Here is a 22,652-nt window from a genome sequence, read left to right on the forward strand (position 1 = left end):
ACCCACACTGTGGTGGTAGCTGCCACTGACACAGTGCCATTTTTATTTGCACAGTGAATCAAATCTTCTATTGTCAATTAATAAGGTGGTGTTGGCATATGTCATTGCACCAATAGTCACATTGTTGGGGATCGCTGTTTTAGAGTGTACACTCTACTGTATTTTTGCAACCTCCTAATGTGGGTGAGTTTACAATTTTAGAATAATTATTGGGGAACAGTCCTAGTGCTGTAAAGGGCAAAACAGTGTGGTTCTAAGTGAAATTACCTTTTAAGTCCACCAAAGTTTTGTGCACATGGAATGACACAAAAGAAAAAAAATCCAGTGCGGTATACTAGAAAGAATACTGGACTTAGACCAGGAAGACTTGTATTCAACTTGCATAAGATTGCTGTTTAGCCATAAGTATTGCCAGGCAAGTCACCATCTTTCTGGCTAACATATTTTATAAATTAGGTATGAGGAAGTGCTATTTACGGCATCTGGAGCTCCAAATAATTACTGGCTTAGCCAAAGAATCACCAGACAACTCTATGGCTGCTTTCACACAGTTTTGGATAATGTACTTTCAATGTGTGAACCAGGAAAATCCAGTTGCAAACGATTCTATAGGGTACTGAGAGTGCATTATCCAGTGTGTGTGAAATCTTTTAAAACATTTATTTACTCTTAGCCCTACCTTTCCCCTCTTTTGGTACTTCTAAGAAGAATATTTTTAGAATAGCAAAAGGGTAATTAACTCTGCCTCTGGCAACTGCGAATGAGCCCATGTGTGCCCATGCCTCATTATTGATGAACTGGGTTTTTTTTCTTTTTACTTCCATATTGAACTCATTGCACACAAATGCTGCAATTTCTATGGCTTGAGGAAAAGTCTTTTTTTCCAGCGTTTGTTAAGAGCAGATGCTTGCGAAGTGTATATATGCCAGTGAGAACATCATTCAGTTTTATGCACACTTCTGTTTTCTTGCTTGGTATAATTCATTAGCACACTCTGCAGAATATTCTCTACATAAACTTGGATTTGGATGAAATGTTAGGGTTCTAATGACTACAGCATTGTAAAATAGGCCAGTATTATTTTTGTCTCTTCGACCTGATGCTTGTATTTGATAAAGAATATGAAAGTATTATCACTTTATAACATAGAAGACCAGCAACACCATTTATGGGAAACTGGCAGAATTATAATCAGTTCAGTTCAACAACCATATGCATTCATAACTTGTTTTGTACTATTTTTAATGTGATTATTTAGAAATAAGTACATATGAACGTGAACAAAAAAACTCTGATGCCAACACAGTCAGTCAACTCTGATGCATTTATAGAAAGGCAAAAATAACAAATCATGAGCACTTCATTTATCTATCTTCCCTTAACACAAATTTCACATCAAGTCCATACAAAACATGGATTAGATTAGGTACGTGCAGGATTTTCAACATCTGTGCATATAAATTTAATTGGGGGGGGGGAGGAGTACCTGACCATCTTATAATTATTTCACACAGATTATTTCACACACAGGGTTCAGTTTTGTAACTCAAGCCTTCAAAGCCTTTTCCATTTAGACAGTCCTCATCTCCAGGCTTGTTGCAGAATAAAGTTTTATGCTTAGTGACAAAGGCATTCTAAATGCTTCTTCTGTGTAGAACTAGGCAGTTACACACTTCACATTTTTCTGCCTAATGTTTATGCGTAGACCTGTAAGCCTCTCACAATATGTTAAGTAGCTGACCATAAATGAGTTACAGCTGCTTAGAATAAGTTTTTTTCTGAAGGTTTCACCTTTCAAAGGAACCTACTTCCAAAATGCCAGGGTAATCTTTTCGTAATAAGTAGGCCATGATCTTGACATTGCAGTAAGATTCCTCTGCTGGAAATGAAATCTATTTTTAAAAATACAGCACACAATTTTCCTCATTAAAAAAAAGAATAAAAACAAGAAAGCAAAATTGTCTGTCTGAAAGAAATATTGCCTAGAACGGTGTGTGTGGGGTGTGTGACACAATCTACTCGATAAAAAGTGGAACATTGGCTTGCTGAGACAGGTATTTAATCACAACATGATCCAAAATCCCGAAATGATAATTAATGTAGGAAAGTATTAATATAGAACACAAATTAGGATTGGGAAAAGAGTGACAAATAAATGAGGGTTAAAGAAATAGTTCCTTTTTTTTCTGGGACAAAGAAAGAGTAGAACTGATATAATATTTCCACTCATCTTCTAATATAACATTCCAACTCATTCCTGAAGGATTATGAACCGGTAGTCTCAAACTGGGTAACATAAGAGTCACGGACAGGAACGTTTAGGGTTCATGTGGGCCTGTTTGGGTCTATAGCTTTCTTATTTCAGTAAATTTGTTTTGTTTGTGACTTAGGTCCAGTTTTCAGATCTTTGGTTATACTGACCAGTCACTATGCGCTGGTTTTCAGTTCTCTGCACTGTAAAATATCCAAATAAATAATTTGCTTTGTTAGGTATATACAACATAGGGACAAAAATAGGGGTAAATTCAGTATAGAATAGTGTGAGTGATGTGAACAGAAATGAAGGGAACCCATCTAAATAGATGCTACTACTGAAAATATCTTTGAAACGCAGATTGTCAAGTTAAGCTCAAATGATAATCCACTGTAATATACACTATAAACATTTTTAAGTTTTAATTTCAAATCTGATATGAGCCTTTTGGGAAAAAAAACTCCCATTATATGATTTTGCTTCTAACAACACAAAATGAAGTAACTTATGCTAGTCATTAAAATTACATTAAAAGTGTGAATTGTCTGGCTTTGTGCGCCCAAAGCTAGGAAGTTCAGACTTAAAACAGTGCATTGCCAGATGACATAATTTTCTACTCCTGAGTGAGCTGTATGAGATCTGCACAGTCCACACACTAAGAACAGAGATGAAGTATTAACTAATTTTCTTATTTGAGCGTCAGTCTGGATATTAACATTTACCAGAAGAAGGTTTTGTATGACAGAAGGCATTTTTGAAAGGTGAGTTCACATCACAGAGGAAAACTGAAAGCCACACCTTTTAGCCTCCACATTTCTTCTTTTGTTCGAAGTGCAAGGAGAAGCCATCCGGAAGGAAGAAAGATTATGGCTATCTATAAACTGTTTGACAGAGACAGAAATGCTGATAATGTTTGGGCTGTGTCTGTATTTTTTGGCTGCTTGCATCAGCAGAAGATTGAGGTAAAACAGAAACCCTTCATGTGTTTGTCTAAAGTAGTAGTAGTGTGATCCTGCACAGCGAAAGTTCAACTGGAGGTCACAGAAGATGTTGCCAATAGTTTATACTGCAGGAAAGTCACACTGCTTCCAGATTTGCCTTTTCCTCTCAGCTTTTCTCCACCCTTGTGGCTCAGCCATGCTGTCTCAAAGAGTAACTATGTCAGTAGGGAAGCAATCTTTGAGCAGGATACCCCGATTGCGATGACAATCCAACTCTTCAATAAATCCATACCAATAGATAACTAGTCCGGGACCAAATCTGCATAAAAGACAAAAGGTCAGAAATAAATAATAATGATGCAATTATAGCTGCAAGCTGAGGATCACCAGGTGAGGCAACAACAAATCATGTTAACTTGGCAGCAAAGGTAGAAAAAAAACATTAGCAAACTACTTTGGGTACATCTAAAGGATGTCTCTACTCTTTGTTGAAAGGTTGTGTTTAAAGCTTTGGTTTCCATAAAGGACATATGACAAAAATGTTTTTTCTTGGATAAACACTAACAAACAGGCAAATGAAAGCTCTTGGCTATAATTATATAGAATCATTGTTTAATACACAAAAAGACTACCCTATTTACTGTATGTAGTATTCTGTTTTTCTGCACTGTAATCCTATTTTACTGCACAGTTGATTGTATATATTATTCTATTCTGATTGCATTGTTTTAAATTATGTAATTCGCCTTGAGAGAGAAAGGTAGACTGTAAATGAAATAGACAAGCAAAAACAAATTATACTTTCCATTGGTTTCTGACATGATTTTTTCCAGAATAAAAAAGAAGAGTTTAAAAACAATTTTCAGAAAAGTGAATAGTAACTGTTGTTTTTTTTTTAAATTGGATGCATAATCTCTACAATGCAGATCAACCACCAATGCAAGAAGCTACTCTGGGCAAAGCACTGTTCACCACTAACTTTTGATTCCGAGAGTCTCTGAACGGTGCCTCATGAATTCCTCAGATATTACTAAAACTGACTGATCCCCACAAGGCTACCTCAGGAAGTAGCCCCATAGCCTATTTTACCCATCAGGAAGTTCAGACCCTCAGGCTGGGTTCATAAAGAAGTAATCACTATCAATCATTGTATACAGCGATAGGTTTTGCACATCAGTTTCACATTTTTCCTACTGAGAGCACTTAATTAAAGGGAAGCACTACTTTTGGTGTAGTGTTGCAAGAATTTTACAGTGAAATCATAAATTATGAATGCTGGGTTAGTAAAAGGATGTCTAAAAACAGAACAGCTTTCTATAGTCTTAACATTACAGCAGCCTGAACAACATGAGGCCAAAAAGCTCTTTCTTTCTGTGATTTATTGCATGGCACAGTGAACTTGCCAAAAACAACAGTACAGGATGAGCTGTTAAGAGGCCGTATGTACAAGTTCAATGGAATGTCATGTAATGGTTTGCACACAAAAGCTGCTGTCCACATTCAGTTCAACATGGTAACCAGCTTTTGTTAATGCTTTAATTATAATGAAAATGTCTCAAAGGAGCCATAATAATTTAAATGTTCACCAAGTAGATAATACGGATATTCAAAACTGTGGGCAATGCCAGGCTCTGGCTTCATTAGGGAGAGTTCTTTCCAATGCCAAAGTGGATGGATTTTAAAAGGGATGTGAACTGCATACTGAACAAGTAGGAAAAGGGACAAAATAATTATCTTTTTTGGCCATTTTGACAGGACAGAATAACCGTGGCCACAAATTGCAGTGAATGTACATACACTTGATAGTTTTCCATATGTGCGTTGAGTAATTCTCATGTTACAGTCTCATGTTACATACACAGCTGAACAATGATACAAACTTCCCAATTATCCAGGTACTGATCCCCAGTTTCATTTGTAAAGTGACTGTGCACTGGCTCTTTCTTACAAACAGATGTATACATGTACAGGCGGGAGATATAGGCATTCACTGTAATGTGAACAGGGCTTTTCCTTTGTAATCCTCAACAGGGTTAAATCATGCTAAACTCATAGATTTAGAATGGTGTAACTCTGTTCAGGATTGCACTGAATATCACATTTTGACCTTTGTGGATTTCTCATAATTATTTTTCATTGCTATATAGCAACAGAGAAAGCTATTGCTGTGCACAGTTTAAAACTCCACATCTTTCATTCTAAATCCTGAAGTGGTTTAGAATGAAAGGTGCTATATGAAGATTCGTACTTTAGATTCCACTGAACTAAATAATTCTTTGTGAATGTTAACTGGCAGTATGCCAGATAATTATGGTTGTTGTTCAACCAAACATCCCACAAAGAAAGGAGAAAGGCCTTATTCTGCTCCATTTGCACTTGGGGTCTGTTGCCAGCTTCAGACCACGGAGACTGCAATTGTGGAATAACAAATTCAGACTACAGATTTATGTTGGTCTCCTGTGGAATGTATGTCAGATGTTGAACTGGAATCTTCTCATTCAGAAATGGATAAATGTGCATCTGGGTGTAAACACTTCACTCCAGGTTGCTATACTCACATAACAATTCCTGCTTGCATGAAGAGGAAATATCAGGATGTATCAACCATTCCCTCCTACTGATTATCTAGAGTCATTCACAGGAAACATTATTGCTCTATGGCAGTGATACTCTATGGATCATGGAGAGGCACATTAATTAAAAGAACCACAAGTGCTGAATACCCTGTGCAGCATTCCAATCATGCACAATCATACAAAACATAAACATATAATACAATCCGGTTAATTACCAGATTATCTCCGGAGTTATCTTTGTCCACTCCTGGAAGGTTGTTTATTTTTAAATGGGCCAGGATGCAACAGTGGTGTTCATATGCATATGTTGATCTAGCCTCACACTCAAAACCCTTAAAAAACTGTCATGGTCACAACATGCTGAGTTTTAAAAGTTTTATATTTAAAAGTTTTATATTTAGTAATGATGAAATTATTCCAACGCCTAAGAATTTGCCCACTTTTCTGTAAACACACCTGGGCAACAGTGCTCTGTAGACCCACATGAGGCATGTAAAGATCTTCAAATGGCCACTGAGTATCACTGCTTTACAGCCATGTGAACTTTATTCTACAGGGATACTAGCATTGTTAATGTTTACATAACAGTATTCCAGTTCTTTTTGGCTTTGATTTTCTGTTCTATATAAAAAGAGAGAGAGAGAGAGAGATGAATTTGGAAGTATCATGTACTGAAAATTTTGCTTTTAGCCTACAAAAGACTTCTGATATAGCTAACAACACACACAAGCACACAAAATACTATTAAAATGCTACAAAACCTGGGAAACAATTGGAGCAGCAATAAATAGTGAAGACTGTACAAGCAAGGTAAAAAACCCCCACAATAATTAATGAAAACAAACAAGTCAGGTCACAAATTTGGAAGAATATAAATGTTGCTTAAACTGAAGAAACAACAGGAATATTGGCTTTATACCCTTTCCCATCACGTACCGAGTAGATGGTCAGCGATGGTGGGGTTGGAAGATGAGTGCTTCAGCCAGTTGAAAACCGATGCATGGTGGAAAAGGGTATAGTTGTTCACTATGAGAGCCAGCATAATGTAGTGGTTAAGAGCAGGTGAACTCCAATCTGGAGAACTGGGCTTGATTCCTCACTCTGCCACTTGAGCTGTGGAGGCTTATCTGGTGAACCAGATTAGCTTGTGCACTCCAACACATGCCAGTTGGGTGACCTTGGGCTAGTCCCAGTTCTTCGGAGTTCTCTCAGCCCCACCCACCTCACAGGGTGTTTGTTGTGAGGTGGGGGAAAGGGAAAGAAGAGCCCCTTTGAGTCTCCTTATGGGAGAGAAAGGGGGACTATAAATCCAAACTCTTCTCTTTTTCTAGGTGCTGGCTCAGCAGGGGGCATTCCGCTTCCTGTGAGAGCAAAGGTGGGAAGAGCCTCTGGAGTTGTGACTCGGTGCTGCATCTATCCCAGAGACTGCAGCATTGTACTGTAGAAGGAACTTGGGGGGATGGCTACCCTATTCTGCCGACAACAGGAGCTGCCACAACAGGTTCCGCTCAATGCTCCCGGATCAACCTCCCCCAAACAACCCCAGAAGAAGAAGAGAAGAGTTTGAATTTATATACCACCTTTCTCTCCTGTAAGAAGACTCAAGGTGGCTTACAAACTCCTTTCCACAGACACCTTGTGAGATAGGTGAGGCTGAGAGAGTTCTGAAAAACTGACTAGCTCAAGGTCACCCAGCAGGAATGTAGGAGTGCGGAAACACATCTGGTTCACCAGATAAGCCTCTGCCACTCAGATGGAGGAAGTGGGGAATCAAACCTGGTTCTCCAGATTAGAATCCACCTGCTCTTAACCACTACACTACTCTGAATGGAATTAAGAGCTGCCTTGGGCAAAGTATTCCATCCTGACCGAAAGTGTTGAGGCTATTGTGCATGGACCATTGGCATGCTTACTTGGAAGTAAGCCTCTCACTAGCCCCTATGATGTTTCCCTACTGAGGTTGTAATCCGCAGCCAATGGATTTGGTCATAAACTGCGCTGAACTTTGTTTGCTATTTCTGAGTAAACGGACTGAAGGTCCAAGACGGAGGGACACCTGGGGGCTCTGCATGCATGGGCCAGTGTGCCTTATTGTATAATAAAGAAACACAACAGGGCGATTCAAACCCTGGTGGCAGAGAGAACAGGAAAAGGGAAAGAAAGCAAAGAAAGGGCAGTTACTCAGAGAAACAGAACTATAAGGTTGGCACTAGGACCACCATGGAGCATTCAACTGCAAAGAAGGTACAGAAACTAGTGACAGATGAATTTACAATTCTACTTAGTTCTTTTGGTGGAAAAGGTTAAAATAACCAGCAAGGAGGGAATGACATTACAGAAAAGGGCCTCTCCATCACCAATCTCATAGGCATAACAGTACATAGTCAGTTCTACATCAACTATGCTTAATCACAGCTAACCATCACCGCTAGCAACTATTAGTAATATCATCACCTAATTTCATTCTGCCTTACTGAAAAAAGCTCAAAACAGTTAAAGGAACTGATGACTGTGGATCTAAACGATCTGTATTCTCTTTGCAGATCTTAAAAAAGTAGGCCCCTCTTAGTCTGTAATAAGTACTTATTCACTGTGACCACTGGAAGAAAAGGAACGCAAGGATGGAACACACGGGAAGTGCAGACCAGCCTCCTGCTCTGAACAATTATGACAATTGCTGCAACTCACACAATATTGGGAACGGCTGAGAGAGAAGAGAGGTCAGTTAAAACCTATGCCAATCCCCTTCTACAAGTACTGCCCGTGGGTGTTGGTGGTGATGTTACCGCTGCAGCTCGGGTAACAATAAGTGATTTCAGCTCAGCAACGTAATGAGACGCAGGAAGCCGACGTTCTTCAAAGCAAAAGGATTTTATTTGCAAGTGATGGTCACAGCTTGGTCAGGAGAATCGTGCCCTTACAATGCAGTGCAAGAACTTTTATTCCCAAACTTCAAGGGGGGCAAAGGGGCAGGGAAGTGGGAGGTGAGAGGGCAAGTCCCTCACCAAAACACCAATAGGAAAACAAACAACTCAAAAGCAAGATACAGTTACACTTTTGAATGGGATTACCAAATCCTGCTGTCAGCCATCTTCCCGCGAGATCTCGCAATGGTGCTGAATGGAGAGCAAATAAGGTCCATTCACGAAATCCAGGTGGGCTTGCTGCCGCACCCAGCTATTTCCTTTCATAATACCCTGAGGCTCCCCCCTCACATCGCTGTAACAAAGAGAAGTTCAAACTGTCCAACGGTGGTCCCTGCACGTCTTCCAACGGCTGGGGACCTTTGGGTGCTGGCAACAGATTTGATTTGCAAGTCCAAAGAGGGTCTTTGTCTTTCTCAAGGAGTCGGCTGGGCGTTGGTCTAAGCTGCATTCCAGAGCCAACTTTCTTGTCCCTTAATATCAAACCTTTCAAGGGCCACTGCTTTGGCATATCCAGGTCAAATGTCAAAAATAACATTTCCTAAACTTAAACATTTGGGAAACCTTAAAGGGATAAACACATGTACTTATAGGCAAGACTTTCCTAAACCTAACAATAACAGGACCTTAAACTAACTGGAGAACCTAGTCAAACTAAAATCCTAAACAGTAAGAAAATCATAAATTCAACTCTAAAGGGGCTTTTATTATATCCTAGAATGGCATAAACCAGAGGGAAACCATGTATCATTGGTACAATCCTACATATACGTTCTCTGTGAGCCTTATGGAGGCTTCTGAACCACACAAGTCTCCGCGTCCGGGCATAAAGCCAGTGTAGCCAGACAACCTGACTCAGGAAAATATTTTGTTTTATTTTCCTGGCAGTAACAGTGACATATAAGGACTGTCCCCACACTGTAAAATAGATCTATATATGATTCAGAATCTAGAAAGTTTTGTTACGGAAGCTGCCTTGTAATTGCATAGGTAGAATCCAGTATCAATCAGCACCTGCCAATCTCCAAAGGAAATTAAACACTTCTACTTCCTGAATTGCAATTGGAATCCCACTATTGTTATTGAAATATGTCTGAATTTACCTAGATAAGAACAGTGCTTAAATCATTTCTCATGTGCGCCCCAACTGGAGGCAATAGGAAAAATAGGAAGACCCAACATGAGATGGACTGACTCAGTAAATGAAGCCATGGCCTTCTGTTTGAAAGACTTGACCCAGACTGTTATGTTTTGGTCACTAATTCATAAGGCCATTAATTCATAGGCTCACCATAAGTCAAAAGCAAACTGAGGGCACATAACAAAACACTAATGTGTAAGCTTTCATTGAATCACTTGGAAGACTGGTGTTCTCTTTTGGGTAGTGGCAGTGGTAGTGATTCATTGACATTACTCCCTCAATGTTCAACAGGTTGTGTCTCTTTAAAATACTGGGTATTCTTTTAAAGATTTCTCTGTGTGCAAATTAAAAGTAGCCTACATGCAATACCAGTACAAAAGAAATCCTAATTCATTGTTCAAAAAGACTTAAGTGAAATACTTAAAACCAAAATTAACTTGTTGGCACATTTAATGTTTGGCACTGACTCTCAGGAGCTCCTGCTGCTAAGCACTAATTTCTCTCTCATTAGCTCGAAGAGTTGGAAAATCACAAACAATGCCAGTAGTTAATTATTGCTGCCTTAATTTGAAAAGTCATTTAACCTTTTTTTTTGCTTTTGTGTCAAGAGGAAAGAAATAAGGTCAAGGATAGAAGCAAGAACCACCCTTTTAAATATGAGACTCATCACCATTTTTCATATATGTATAGATTTGATGTGTGAAGAATCCAGCTCAGGGATCTAAATTATAGAGTAAGTGGAGAAACTTATTTTTAGATTAATGATACAGTTTAACAAACTGGTGACTAACTTTTCTTTTGTGATCGCTTTGAAAAAGTAAGTCTTAGGACAAGATCTGAAAATGCTGCAACTATTGCTCATGATGATAAAATGGAATTCTGAGAAACATCTTTAAAATAGAAATTACTGTCAAGAAAATAACCAGAAGCTGTCTGAAAAGAGATAGGCCAGTGTATTGAGACCAATGGGTTCATGACCAGAGTGAAGCACGCTTTGGCCCCTTCTGCACATGCAGAATAATGCACTTTCAATCCACTTTCACAATTGTTTGCAAGTGGATTTTTCTATTTGGCACAGTAAAGTGCATTGAAAGTGGGTTGAAAGTGCATTATTCTGCATGTGCAGAACGGGCTTAACTCTTCCAACATCTTTTAGCAATTATATTCTAAAAATATAGTCTAAATACAGTGATAATCATGCAAGCAGAAGGGCTTTTCCACATCCTCAACCCTGATTTTCTTGGTCTGCAATTCTCAAACACTGGAATTTGTTTGGGCACAGTTCTACCACACATCTGCACTCCTTTGCATTTTCATAGTTGTAGAGTCAATTTATTTTCCTTTGCACATACCTTAAATGATCAGGATTTGTAGGGAAAGATGATATCATTATTGCTGACATCATAACACTCCCCCCCTTATATTTTGAACATGCTTCTATTGATACAATGGTAACAATGATGAATTTGAAAAAAAGGTTGAAAATGAACACACACTTAGGCACAAAAAGTGAGGGGGGCCTCTATAGACAAATGCAAGACTTTGCAGACAGGGGAAGCCTTCCTGGGGTCAGGGGGCTGCAGCTGGCTATTGTGGTAGGTCAATGTGAGAAATCCACATGCCTGCCTGTATTTTCACAGGGAAGCCTAAAAAGGGAGCAGCTCTGCCACCAATCTGTTTATGAACCTTATGTGAAGTGCTATGTCCATTTCAAGCCACTCTGCTTTCTTCTAGCACTGGAAGTGCCCCCCCCCCCCCCGGATTTTTGCTGTAAAAAAATCACACTAAAGTATCATTATAGTAATACACATTGTAATTATAGGCGCAGGATGTTGTCTGAATTCTCATGTTCATTGAAATAGTAAGTTTCTGTCCCCTGCCATCATGGAAATATAAGGAAAAGGGCCTATCTCCGCAAAGAAAAATGCTGGAGACTTACTTGAAAAAAGTAACAGATAATTCAAAGAACTAACTAAACTTTATGTTTTTGGTACATTCTTATATCACTATATTGATACAAGGGTTATAATCTTCACAAGACCCCTTGAATTCAGGATGGGGATGAGAAGGGGGGGGGGGAGTGGTTTGATGATGAAGACAGTAAAATTATCAAAAAGTAGCTGGAGATGGGTGGGAGTGAGTAGGACAAGAAAACTAATAGAACCATTATGCATGAGGGAAAAGGTGATTTGAAATTAGCTTCCAGAAAAAGACTGGGGTAAAAGACGTCTTAAAAGGACTGAAAAAAAAACTTGGGAAGTGCCCTAAGATTTTGAAGTGAAAACAAAAAGGCACAAAAATGCATACAAAAATCAGGGGCAAGCTGAAGAAGTATGGGGAATAGAACCAATGGGAAAAAAACCATGCAGAAAAGTAGTCAGATGAACTGTATGTGGCCAGTAGTGTAAAATACTGGGCAGGGATACCAATTCCCATTTGCTTTCAAGATGAATATAAATACACTTCCGTTCTCACATAGTGCAAATGGGGCCTGCATTAGTACTGGATCCAGCAAAGCAGTATTTAAATGGAGACAGGTTTTCAGGAATATGTCTCCTTTGTGGAACTGGAGTACAAGTACTTGTTCCTCATTCTTTTTCTGATCACATTCCTTTTGCCTAATTTATACTGTTAGTTCTTTGGATCTGCAAATCTCTCTATGACCCATAATCACCGTTGCCTGCCTTGAGGTCTTTAAAATCCCATTAAAGACAGACTGAACTTTCTAATTGAAATCAGCAGGAATTATCAGTGCATTTCTAAACAGTTACACCCTTCTACACCCACTGACTTCATGTGAAAGTTAGAACTCTGTTCAGGATTATACAATGAAAGTGCTTTATTTTGCCTGAGCCATGCCCAGTATTTGAATTATGACTCACTGTCATGGCTGTTTTTGACAAGTAGCAAGTCTGTGCATGTCAAGAGTCTGCAGGAGCACAGGCAGGAGCAGAATGGGAAGTTAAAGTGGCACTGGAACAAGCCGAATTAAGCAGCCCTCATAGCACTACAGGTCAAGGCAACAGAGGCCACCCAGTACAGCAGCTCCAGCAATAAGTGTTAGCTTATCCATTGCTTCCTCTTTCAAAGTGACAGCAGTAGAGACAATGGGTAAGCTGACATTGATTTGAGCCAAGTAGCCCCAAAGCAGATGGCACAGTTGCTGGGGCCTGGCTGTGCTTATACCTAGCCATTAGTGGCCCCTCTTGGGGCCCACTCCCTGGAATTTCTTGGGCTAGTCACAGTTCTTCGGAACTCTCTCAGACCCACCTACTTCACAAGGTTCTGTTGTGGGGAGAGGAAGAAAAAGGAGTTTGTAAGCCTCTTTGAGTCTCCTTACAGGAGAGAAAGGCTGGGTATAAATGCAAATTCTCCTCCTCCTCCTCCTCCTCCCTGTATGTTAAATGGCCAATCTGTCTGAGTGCAAAAAAAGGTAACAAATAATGTGATGGGTAAAGAAGTTAGCTTCCTGCAAATCTATGATTCATTTAAAAAAATCTCACTATGGTGTTGGATCCTGCACAAAATTTCCATTTGTGGTAGAGCTCTTGGCAAGAAGAAATGCAAGATGACAATGGTAGCTGCTTGTAATTACTGTGTTCCCACTTGTTCATTCAAGAACTCATGTAACTAACTTACTTTGCACAGGTGGAACTATAATAAGTTCATTTATGTTTTGACTTGTGCCTCACTGGATCCAAGCTGCAGCCTGGCAAAGATATACTGCTTTGAGCATTAGTCCTCAGTCTCAGGACACTTAAAGCTTTCTAGCCTCAATTGGTTAGTGCTTTACTTTGGTTGGATCACCCCATATTTTTATTAGTCAAAGAAAAGACCTAACATTATGCCAGAAGGTGACTGAAAGTCAAAGATGAAGTAACAATTGCCCTTCATCACTGTGTTTTGGACTCTCTCTCTCTGTGTAAAGTGCCACCAATTCACAGCCAACTTATGGTGACCCCTTGGGGTTTTCAAGGCATGACACTTACTGAGGTGGTTTGAATTGTCTCCCTCTGCATAGCAACCATGGAATACCTTGGTGGTCTCCCATCCAAATACTAACCAGGGCCAACCCTATTTAGCCACTGAAATTGGATAAAATTGAGCTAGCCTGAGGCATTCAGGTCAGGGCATCCTTTGGACTATCTTTACTTAATTGTTATTTGGGGCTTTCTTTGTTCCTTTTGTAGCCTATTGTTCCTTGATCATTTTTGGACTCGTGTTAGTGGTACCAATTAAAAATAATATATGCTGATATTGAAAACTTTAGTACAGGGTAGAATGTGATGGCCTTTTACCCCCCTCCCCCTCCCATTTTGTCCAGATAATGGATTCAAGTAGGGGGTGTCACTGACCTCTACCATAACAGCTACTACCTTCTGCTGCCTTCACTTAGCACTTTTCTTTAAATTACATCTCTGGCTCCAGAGTAATATACTACATTGAAGTTTTAATTAAAGTAAAGCAGTACCAAGACTTACAGTGAAGTTCTAGTTAGGAAAATTCAGACCTTGACCTATTCCTGGATAGTGGGCATGAGAGGTTAACAGGATATTGTAATCCAGCTTCTCTTGAAGGAAACAATTTATTGTTAAGGAAAAATATATAGCAAAACTTAAATCACCATGACTATTACATCTGTTCAAACAACATGAGCAAGTAGATTTATTCATAAGATAAAATGCATGCTTTTCTACCTCAGCTGCACAGCCATCTAGATTAACTGAAGCAGATCTTGATACTCTAATTCAGTCTAGGCTCTTTTCTAGCTGCTACAGTTTACTCTCTTGCAGCCTGGGGAGTGGCTGAGCCCTTCCTCCTTGGCCATTCCTGGATCTGATGTTTGAAGAGTTCCATGAGGAAGTGGGTCAATACACCGATCTTGGTGTATTGCGGTGTGTGTGGGTCCCTTGGTTAGACTTCCTCTGAAGAAGTTGGTAGGTGTAGGGATGCCCCCCTGGACATGCCTTTTCTAATTTGTTGGACCAGAAAACTTAAACTCTTTACAGTATTGTATAATTTTATTAAAAATATGAAAAAGTGTTGCAGTTTATAAATGAATATGGGGTAACCATGGTGGTTATAAGCACATAAAGCTATCATCTAATCCTTATTTAATTTAATTTCTCCCCTATTTCTTATAATTTCATTATTGCTTTAAAAAGCTCCATTAAGTTGAATATTGGAGGAAGTATAAGAAGCAACTGGTAAAAAAAGATTAATCTACCATAACTGAATGGTACGGTTAACATATAAACAAGAAATGACAAGAACTTCATGCACGTGTGCTTTATGTTACACAACAAAACACTCTGAAGTCAAATGATAATTAAGCTTTGTACTTCTGAAGATCACCAAGTGACACAACAAATAAAATAACTGCTGAAAAAACTAGGTTCCCCTGTACAATTTCTAGGTGCCATGGTGATCTGATATCTGGGATTTGATCTATCCCATAAGAATGTATCAAGAGAAAGGAAACAAAAAACCCTGTAAAGTCCTTATCATATCAAAAGCGAAAATAGTGGTAGACAAGGAAGAAGTTCTGGCAGCCATTGATAAATTAAATGCTACCAAATCCCCTGGCCCAGATTGCATTCACCCAAGAGTTCTTAAAGAGCTCAAGCATGAAATTGCTGATCTTTTCACTTTAATATGCAACTTATCCCTGAAATCTGCCTCCATCCCTGAAGACTGGAAGATGGCCAATGTCACACCAATCTTTAAGAAAGGATAAATTGGGGGGGGGGGGGGGGGCAGGAAATTACAGGCCAGTCAGTTTGACATCTGTTCCTGGTAAATTAGTAGAATCTATCATTAAAGATAAAATTATAAAACATGTAGAAAAGCAAGACCTGATGAGAAAGAGTCAGCATGGCTTTTGCAGAAGCAAATCCTGTCTTACAAACTTACTAGAGTTCTTTGAGGGTGTAAACAGGCATGTGGATAAGGGGGAACCAGTGGACATTGTCTACTTGGATTTCCAAAAGGCTTTCTTGACAAAGTTCCTCACGAAGAAACTGTTGAGAAAACTCAGCAATGAAGAAGGAATAAGAGGGAAATACCTCCTCATGGATTAAAACTGGTTGAGAAACAGGAAACGCAAAAGAATTGAGGTCGTAAATGGGGAGAATTCTCACAATGGAAAGCATGTAAGGGAGGTAAGGTGTCCCCAAAGGATCTGTTTTGGGACCAGTGCTCTTTCAAACCTATTTGCATAAATGACCTGGAAGTAGGGGTGCAAAAGGTGGCGTGGTGGCCAAGGATTTGCAGTATTGATTACTGCAAATTATGTAGGTGAGTGAGGAACCACAAAAAGGATTGCGAAGAGCTCCAGCCGGACCTTGATAAATTAGGTGAGTGGGCTCAGAAATGCCAGCAAAATGTGTGCACGTTCAATCGTAGCAAAATGTAAAAGTGATGCACATTAGGCGAAAAAAATCCAAACTTCACATTACAGCGCTGGGGTCGAAGATGCTCGATCAGATCACAGAACCCTGGAAAGAGAAGTGATTTGGGTTGTCTTAGCTTTGATAGTTCCATGGGAATAACGTAATATCAGCTCAATCATGTGGCAAAAGCGACTGTGAAAAAGGACAAAACTCTATGCTGGGGATCATTAGGAAAGGAATTGATAATAAAACTGCAAAGATTTACGTCATGCCGCTTATATAAGAGAAGGTGGGTACGGCAACCACACTTGGAGTAATTGCAAGTGTTCAGTTCTTGGTCAGCCACACATCTTTCAAAAAAAAGGATATCGAAGAGACAAGAAAATGTGGCGCGCAGAGAAAGTAACAAAGATGATTGAGAGGACTGAAGCACCTTCCCATGAGGAGAGAGCTGCATGAGTTTGGGACTCTCTTTAGTTTGGAGAGGAGACGTCTGAGGGGGATATAGATTTGAAAGTGTCTATAAAATTATGCATGGGATAGAAAATGTTGACAGAGAGAGAATTTTTTTCTCTCTTTCTCACAATCACTGGAGACCAGGGGGCATACATTAGAAAAAATGCTGGGGGAAAGAATTTAGGGACTAATAACAAGGGAAACCCACTTCTTCACGCAATGTGTAGATTGTGATGTTTGGAATATGCTGCCAACACAGGAGGTGGTGGATGGCCCACTAACCTGGATAGCTTTAAAAAGAAGGCCTTTGGATAGATTTATGGAGGAGAAGTCGATTATGGTTACCAATCTTGATCCTCCTTGATCTGAGATTGCAAATGCCTTAACAGACCAGGTGCTCAGGAGCAACAGCCGCAGAAGGCCATTGCTTTCACCTCCTGCATGTGAGGAAAGCTCTTGAAAAGCGGCACCTCGGTGGAGCCACTGGCAGCAAGATTACAGAGTGCTGGACTAGATGGACTCTGGTCTGATCCAGCTGGCTTGTTCTTATGTTCTTACATATTTCTTTCACTACTATTTCCTTTTCTTGCTTCTTTGAAAGGAATAAAGATATTCTTAAAAGACGGATAACACATTTTTCCACTGATATAAGGGCCTTGGTACACTGACTTTTCTGCAAATATAACAAATTACCTTAAAAACCTCTGTGTTGTTCCTGAAGTTTTATTGTTATGAAACTGTCATTTACTGATTTACTCTGTTTAATAATTAAATCTTGAAGTTGTTTTCAAAAAAGGTACCAAGCCTGATCCAAAATACTATACATAAATTGCTAATACTGTAATAGAAAGCATGGATATAAATAAACATGACCACTCAGAGTCAAGTTGTGATAGTTTCATATTAAAACAGGCATTTTCAAACTCTGGACATGGTTGAAAGGTGACCATTTTTCATAATCTTTTTTGTAATCTTGTAGTCCATTTCCTAAACCAATCATAAGGCAGCCTATAACTCAAAAAGATGTTACCTTCAAGGCATCATGCAGATTTACACATTTTGGCCAGACCTGTCAAGATGGGGTGGGAGGCCAGTGAGATAAAGCAAAGTCACTAGAATTCTTACATTTGGTAAAGGAATATAGCAGGTTGATATGTGTTTTTGCTATAAATCTATCAGCTATACAAATGCAGAAGAGGATATATATGACATTAAAAATAGCCAGTCCTTCTGCTTTATAACAAATCCTGTTTAAAAATGAAAGATTTTCTACATTTACTAATAACATTATCAAATATTAATTTGAGCTTTAAAGTGCAAATGAGTGGCTAAACTCTCTCTCTCTCTCTCTCTCTCTCTCTCTCTCTCCATATATATATAAATCAGAGACATCAGCAAAATGCCTTACAGCAGTAACCTAACTAGGGCCATTTCTGCATGGCCAACAAGCGGGGGTGCATCGGCATAAATTATGCCGATAAACCCCCTGGGACTGTTTGCACAGACGGTCCCAGTAGAGGTGCAGCCTTTGCACAGGCTGCACCTTCCCCAGCCGGCTTACCTTCTCCTGCTGTCTGCCATCATGTTGTGGAGGCCGAGGGACATGCCACCCTAGCCAGAGCGACGGTTCTGGAGACGGATGCCAGGGGGGCGTGTCCCCTGGCCTCCACAACGTGACAGAAGTCAGCAGGAGAAGGTAAGCCAGCTGAGGAAGGCGGGAGGGAAACGCCGCCTTCCATCCACTACTGTTCGCACGGCAGCGGGTGGAAGGCGCCACTTTTGAAAAACCTTGATTGTGGAGCGAGGTTCAAAAGTGGCATTTCCGCCTGCTGTGCAAACTCCTCCCCGTGCGGAAACCCTGGAACACACTCTTTTCTACTGCCCGAAACATACTCAACTGAGAATGAAATATAAAAATTCTTTATTTGCTAAGTGCTCAGGCCTGTCGGACTTCCATAAGATACTTTTCTTTCTAAATAATGAGGATCCTGCACATTGTACACTAGTTTCAAATTTATTATTAGATATTATAGAGACTCAGGCTGTTTCCGCACGGGTGGAATACAGCGTCCCAGGGACGCTAAAAACAGCGTCCCTGGGGAGGGGTTCACACGGCTGCTGCCACTGCATCACAGCAGCGGTGGCCTCGTAACCCCTGAGAAGTGCGAAGCCACTGTTTCCGAACCTCGCTCCCTGAGCAAGGTTTTTCAGAAACAGCGACTTCCAAACACTGCTGTGCGAATGGCAGCGGCTGGAAGGCGCCATCCCCCCACTTTCCTGAATGCCTTACCATCCCTCCAATTTTACGGCGCATTGCCCAGGCCAGGGGACACCCCCCCCTGTCCTGCGACTCCAGAGCTGTTGCACAGGGCAGGGGGGCAGGTCCCCTGGCCTGGGCAATGCACCAGAAGGTCGGAGGGACGGTGTAGCCTCCGCGCAGGCTGCGCCGTCTTCCCTGCCCCTACTGGGACCATTCGTGCAAATGGTCCCGGGGGGGGGGGGGTGAGTTGGCGTCATATACACCGACGCACCCCCCGAGCGTGGCCAGCCTCAGTGAATTGCTTAGAGTTGCAAATTGTATTTTGACTTCTTGTTATTATTTTTGACTTCTAATATGTAACCCTTTTCTTTCTTTTTCTAATGCCAATAAAGGCTTACTTGACCTGACACTTATTGCTATAGTTAGGCTCAGGATCAATGTGAGTGGAAAAGGGAACTTCCTTCACAATTGAAAGTGCAGCTGAATCTACTAGCAAAGTAAACATTGGCTAGATTTGTGTACAGTAGCACCTTAGAGACCAACAGGATTTTGGGTGGGGGTACGAATTTTCAAAATTCAGAGCTCCCTTTGATGAAGTCTGTTTTTTGCTTGCCACTTAACATTTGATGAAGTCTGTTTTTTGCTTGCCACTTCCCCTTTTACTACCTCTCCAGCTGAGGAAACTTAATAAACATCTTCAGTTCAGTTGATGGCAGTGAGCGTAAGTATTGCAAGCAGTGCTGAATTTAGAGGAAGATAGACCCTAGGCCAGAGGCGCTTTGGCAATTCAGATGTTCATGGACTACAATTCCCATCAGCCCCTGCTGGCCTGCCAACTGGGAATTTTAGTCCATGAACATCTGAAGCGCCAGAGTTGGACACCCCTGCCCTAGGCTATTCCACCTGTGAGGCCCTTCCCAATCCCCCATCCTCACAACTAGAAGATGGAAGAGTATTTTAAACAAAATTGAGTAAAAGCAAGGTAGATAATGGATGTTTAAAATTTCACAATTCAAATTCCTCCACTAAAGAACATAAAATATTACTGTTAAATACTATAGTGATTGAAAAAAATGCATAAATGTTAAAATTAACACTATGAAATCTTTGGTCATAACTGAACTTTTAAACATTTTGTGGATAAAGGACGAATTTTAAGGAAATATTATATATTATATGTATAAAAATATTATACACCTAGGCCGAAGGTCCCCTAGATTTTGAGGCCCTAGGCTTCAGCCTGCCAAGCGTAAATCTGGCACTGATTACGAGCATTATAATCCTGTACTATTATATCTACCTTCGCTATGGATTTCTAAGATTTACTAAAAGCTTTTCAAATAGCTGATCGAGAACACATAAAATGTACACAATCACATTTAAGCAGCATACAGTTTAATTTTTATCAAGCTCTTGCTTTCATTACTGTTGTTTATTGTTATGTCATCAATAAATTGTCTGGCTTACACCATGACATAATTATTTTGGGTGTTTCACTGTCTTAGAACAATGCACTAGTTTTATGTCTACTGGGAATTTTAAAAGCCATTTTGAAGTTTGCAACCATAAATATTGCATTCTGAAAAAGGCAGCTCTGTGAGGGGCAGCACTGTAAACCACCCAACCCAACTGAGTTTGTTTTAGTATGAAAAAGTTGTTTTAGTATGAAATGCTGTTTTAGTATGAAATGTGAAACGCATTAATCTTATTATGGAATGATTCAAAACCAACCCATCTGACGAATAAAGGGCATGTACCAACTGCAGTTGCAAAAGTGGAAGAAGAGCTCTATAGGTCTCAATAGAGCTATTTAACCTATTCCTCAGTAAAGAATGGATTGCTTTTCTACTAGGCTTGCTTTTCTCATGCAGACAACTTGTAGTTGCCCTGCCCTCTCCTGAATTACCAGTTTAGAATTTTTCTTCCATATCTAGCAGTGGCACTCTGTAGTCTGTATCTTATTATTCCCATTGCTGCTGGCTTAGATGACTTTAAACAGGCATTAGATGCATTCATGGGCAACAGGTCCATCAATGGCGGTTAGATATGATGGTTAAATGCAACCACCATTTTTTCTGGCCATACTTGTTAGAATATCAGGTGTGTGTGTGTGTGTGGGTTCAATAACAGGAGGAGGTCTGGGTGGACTCCATGCTTATGCGTCTGCTAGGGCATCTGGTAATTAATGTGGGAAACAGCACACTGGATGGACCACTCATCTGATACAGCAGACTTCTTCTGTTCTTAAATATATTCATCCATTTACTTGTTTAGAAAAGTCCAAAAGAAACTGTAAGTTAAATAGCCTCCACACTTTTAAATGCTTTAGTTATATTAAAAGGGTTCACTGAGGAATAATTTAAAAAGCATATTTGTTGTTGTCTCCACATCCAATGGTTTCAGTATTGTTGTTCATATAATAATAAACTTTCAAGTACAGTTTGCAAGATTCTTTGCTTATTAATTTTTTAAGTGGTGATAGTAACAAGATGACAAGTTCTAAGATGGCAGGCAATGGTTAAAATTCACCCTTATACTTGTATTTTTTTTAAGTTGGAACAATTTCTCCTTTTGAAGAAGATACTTGTAGCTGCTATTTTGTGCGTGGAATATAAGGAAATAATGTGTATGTTCCACAAAGCTTTCTCTCAGTCTGTATTTTCATCCTGAGTCCTCTGGAATGGCTGTTGGAGAAAAAGAAAATCCTCCCTATTGTCTGATTTCTCCAAGTTTCAAACTATAGATCATCCTTGGAAAGAGCTAGAAGTAAACATTTAGTTAAGCTTGTAACTGACTGACTTTAAAGCAATGCCAGGCTGCAAACTGCCAGGGTGACAGAAAACATGAGACAAGCTATTCAGTAAGGTTAAATTGAGGTCCAGGCAGCCAAAGTGCTGGTCAACTTTTGTTGCCATTAGGTGATTAATTGTTGTTTATTTTTAAGGCTTGAACTAACAGGCCATCGGGGGGCCAGTGCAAGATGATCTCTGAATAATCTCTGACCCCCTAGTGCCAGCAGAAACCTTTTCTTTTTTGTGCAGCTGTTGATTTGGCTGTGGTCCTTGCCAGATCAGTAAGATGTGCAAAACACAACATTTCTCTCCACCCCCCCCCCCTTTCATGTGCATCTTATTGTGTGTGCCTGTGACTAGGGTGCTGAGGGTTTAATAATTAGGTCTTTATTTGAGAACTCAGAACAAAATAGTCCTTGCTCTAAGGTCCCTTTCCTGAATTCCACTGTTTCACAGAAAGCAGTATTCTTCCAATTGGGCTAGATGTTAAAGAAATACTTTACACTTCCCTGCCTACCTAATAGTAAATTAGGCACTCAAAAATGATTATATTCAATTGGGAGGGGTTTTCTTTAAAATCTACATTTTTGTTTATCTCAGTTTTAAGTCTGGCTTTTTTCTTGTAAAAACTGAATTGTAATCTGGATGCTCTGATCAGAAAAGTTACTGTATCTTTGTAAGAGACTGAATTTTTAAAAAGACTGCATTATTTTCAATGAAAAAAGCTGTATTACAAAATATGAAAAGCTTCAAAAGTAGAACAATGAATATTTTACTATGAATTCCAGTATCATTCAATCAAAGTTATATTGACATGGTTGGGCAGCCTGATGATTCAAGAGGAAGGGAATGATATAGGTCCTTTTTTTCCAGGGAAACCCAGTATGGACTGCAATCCCATCAATAGAGCAACTAT

At 39.8% G+C, this 22,652-nt stretch overlaps 1 protein-coding gene across 5 annotated transcripts in view; it reads right to left on the reverse strand.

Annotated features, from left to right (window-relative positions):
• Window positions 1–1,213: 1,213 nt before the first annotated feature.
• CDIN1 (CDAN1 interacting nuclease 1) overlaps window positions 1,214–22,652 on the reverse strand; it is a 162,556-nt gene continuing 141,117 nt past the window's right edge. For 4 of the 5 annotated variants that reach the window (XM_048486647.1, XM_048486648.1, XM_048486645.1 and 1 more), the window contains one exon: window positions 1,214–3,514. In XM_048486647.1, the coding sequence (XP_048342604.1) occupies window positions 3,400–3,514 (115 nt within the window). In that variant the 3' untranslated portion in view covers window positions 1,214–3,399. Of the gene's footprint in view, window positions 3,515–6,292; window positions 6,393–22,652 lie in introns of those variants that run through there. The other variant, XM_048486646.1, reaches the window with a different exon arrangement.

Source organism: Sphaerodactylus townsendi, linkage group LG02 (assembly GCF_021028975.2).
Source record: "Sphaerodactylus townsendi isolate TG3544 linkage group LG02, MPM_Stown_v2.3, whole genome shotgun sequence".
NCBI classification, from domain to species: Eukaryota; Metazoa; Chordata; class Lepidosauria; order Squamata; family Sphaerodactylidae; genus Sphaerodactylus; species Sphaerodactylus townsendi.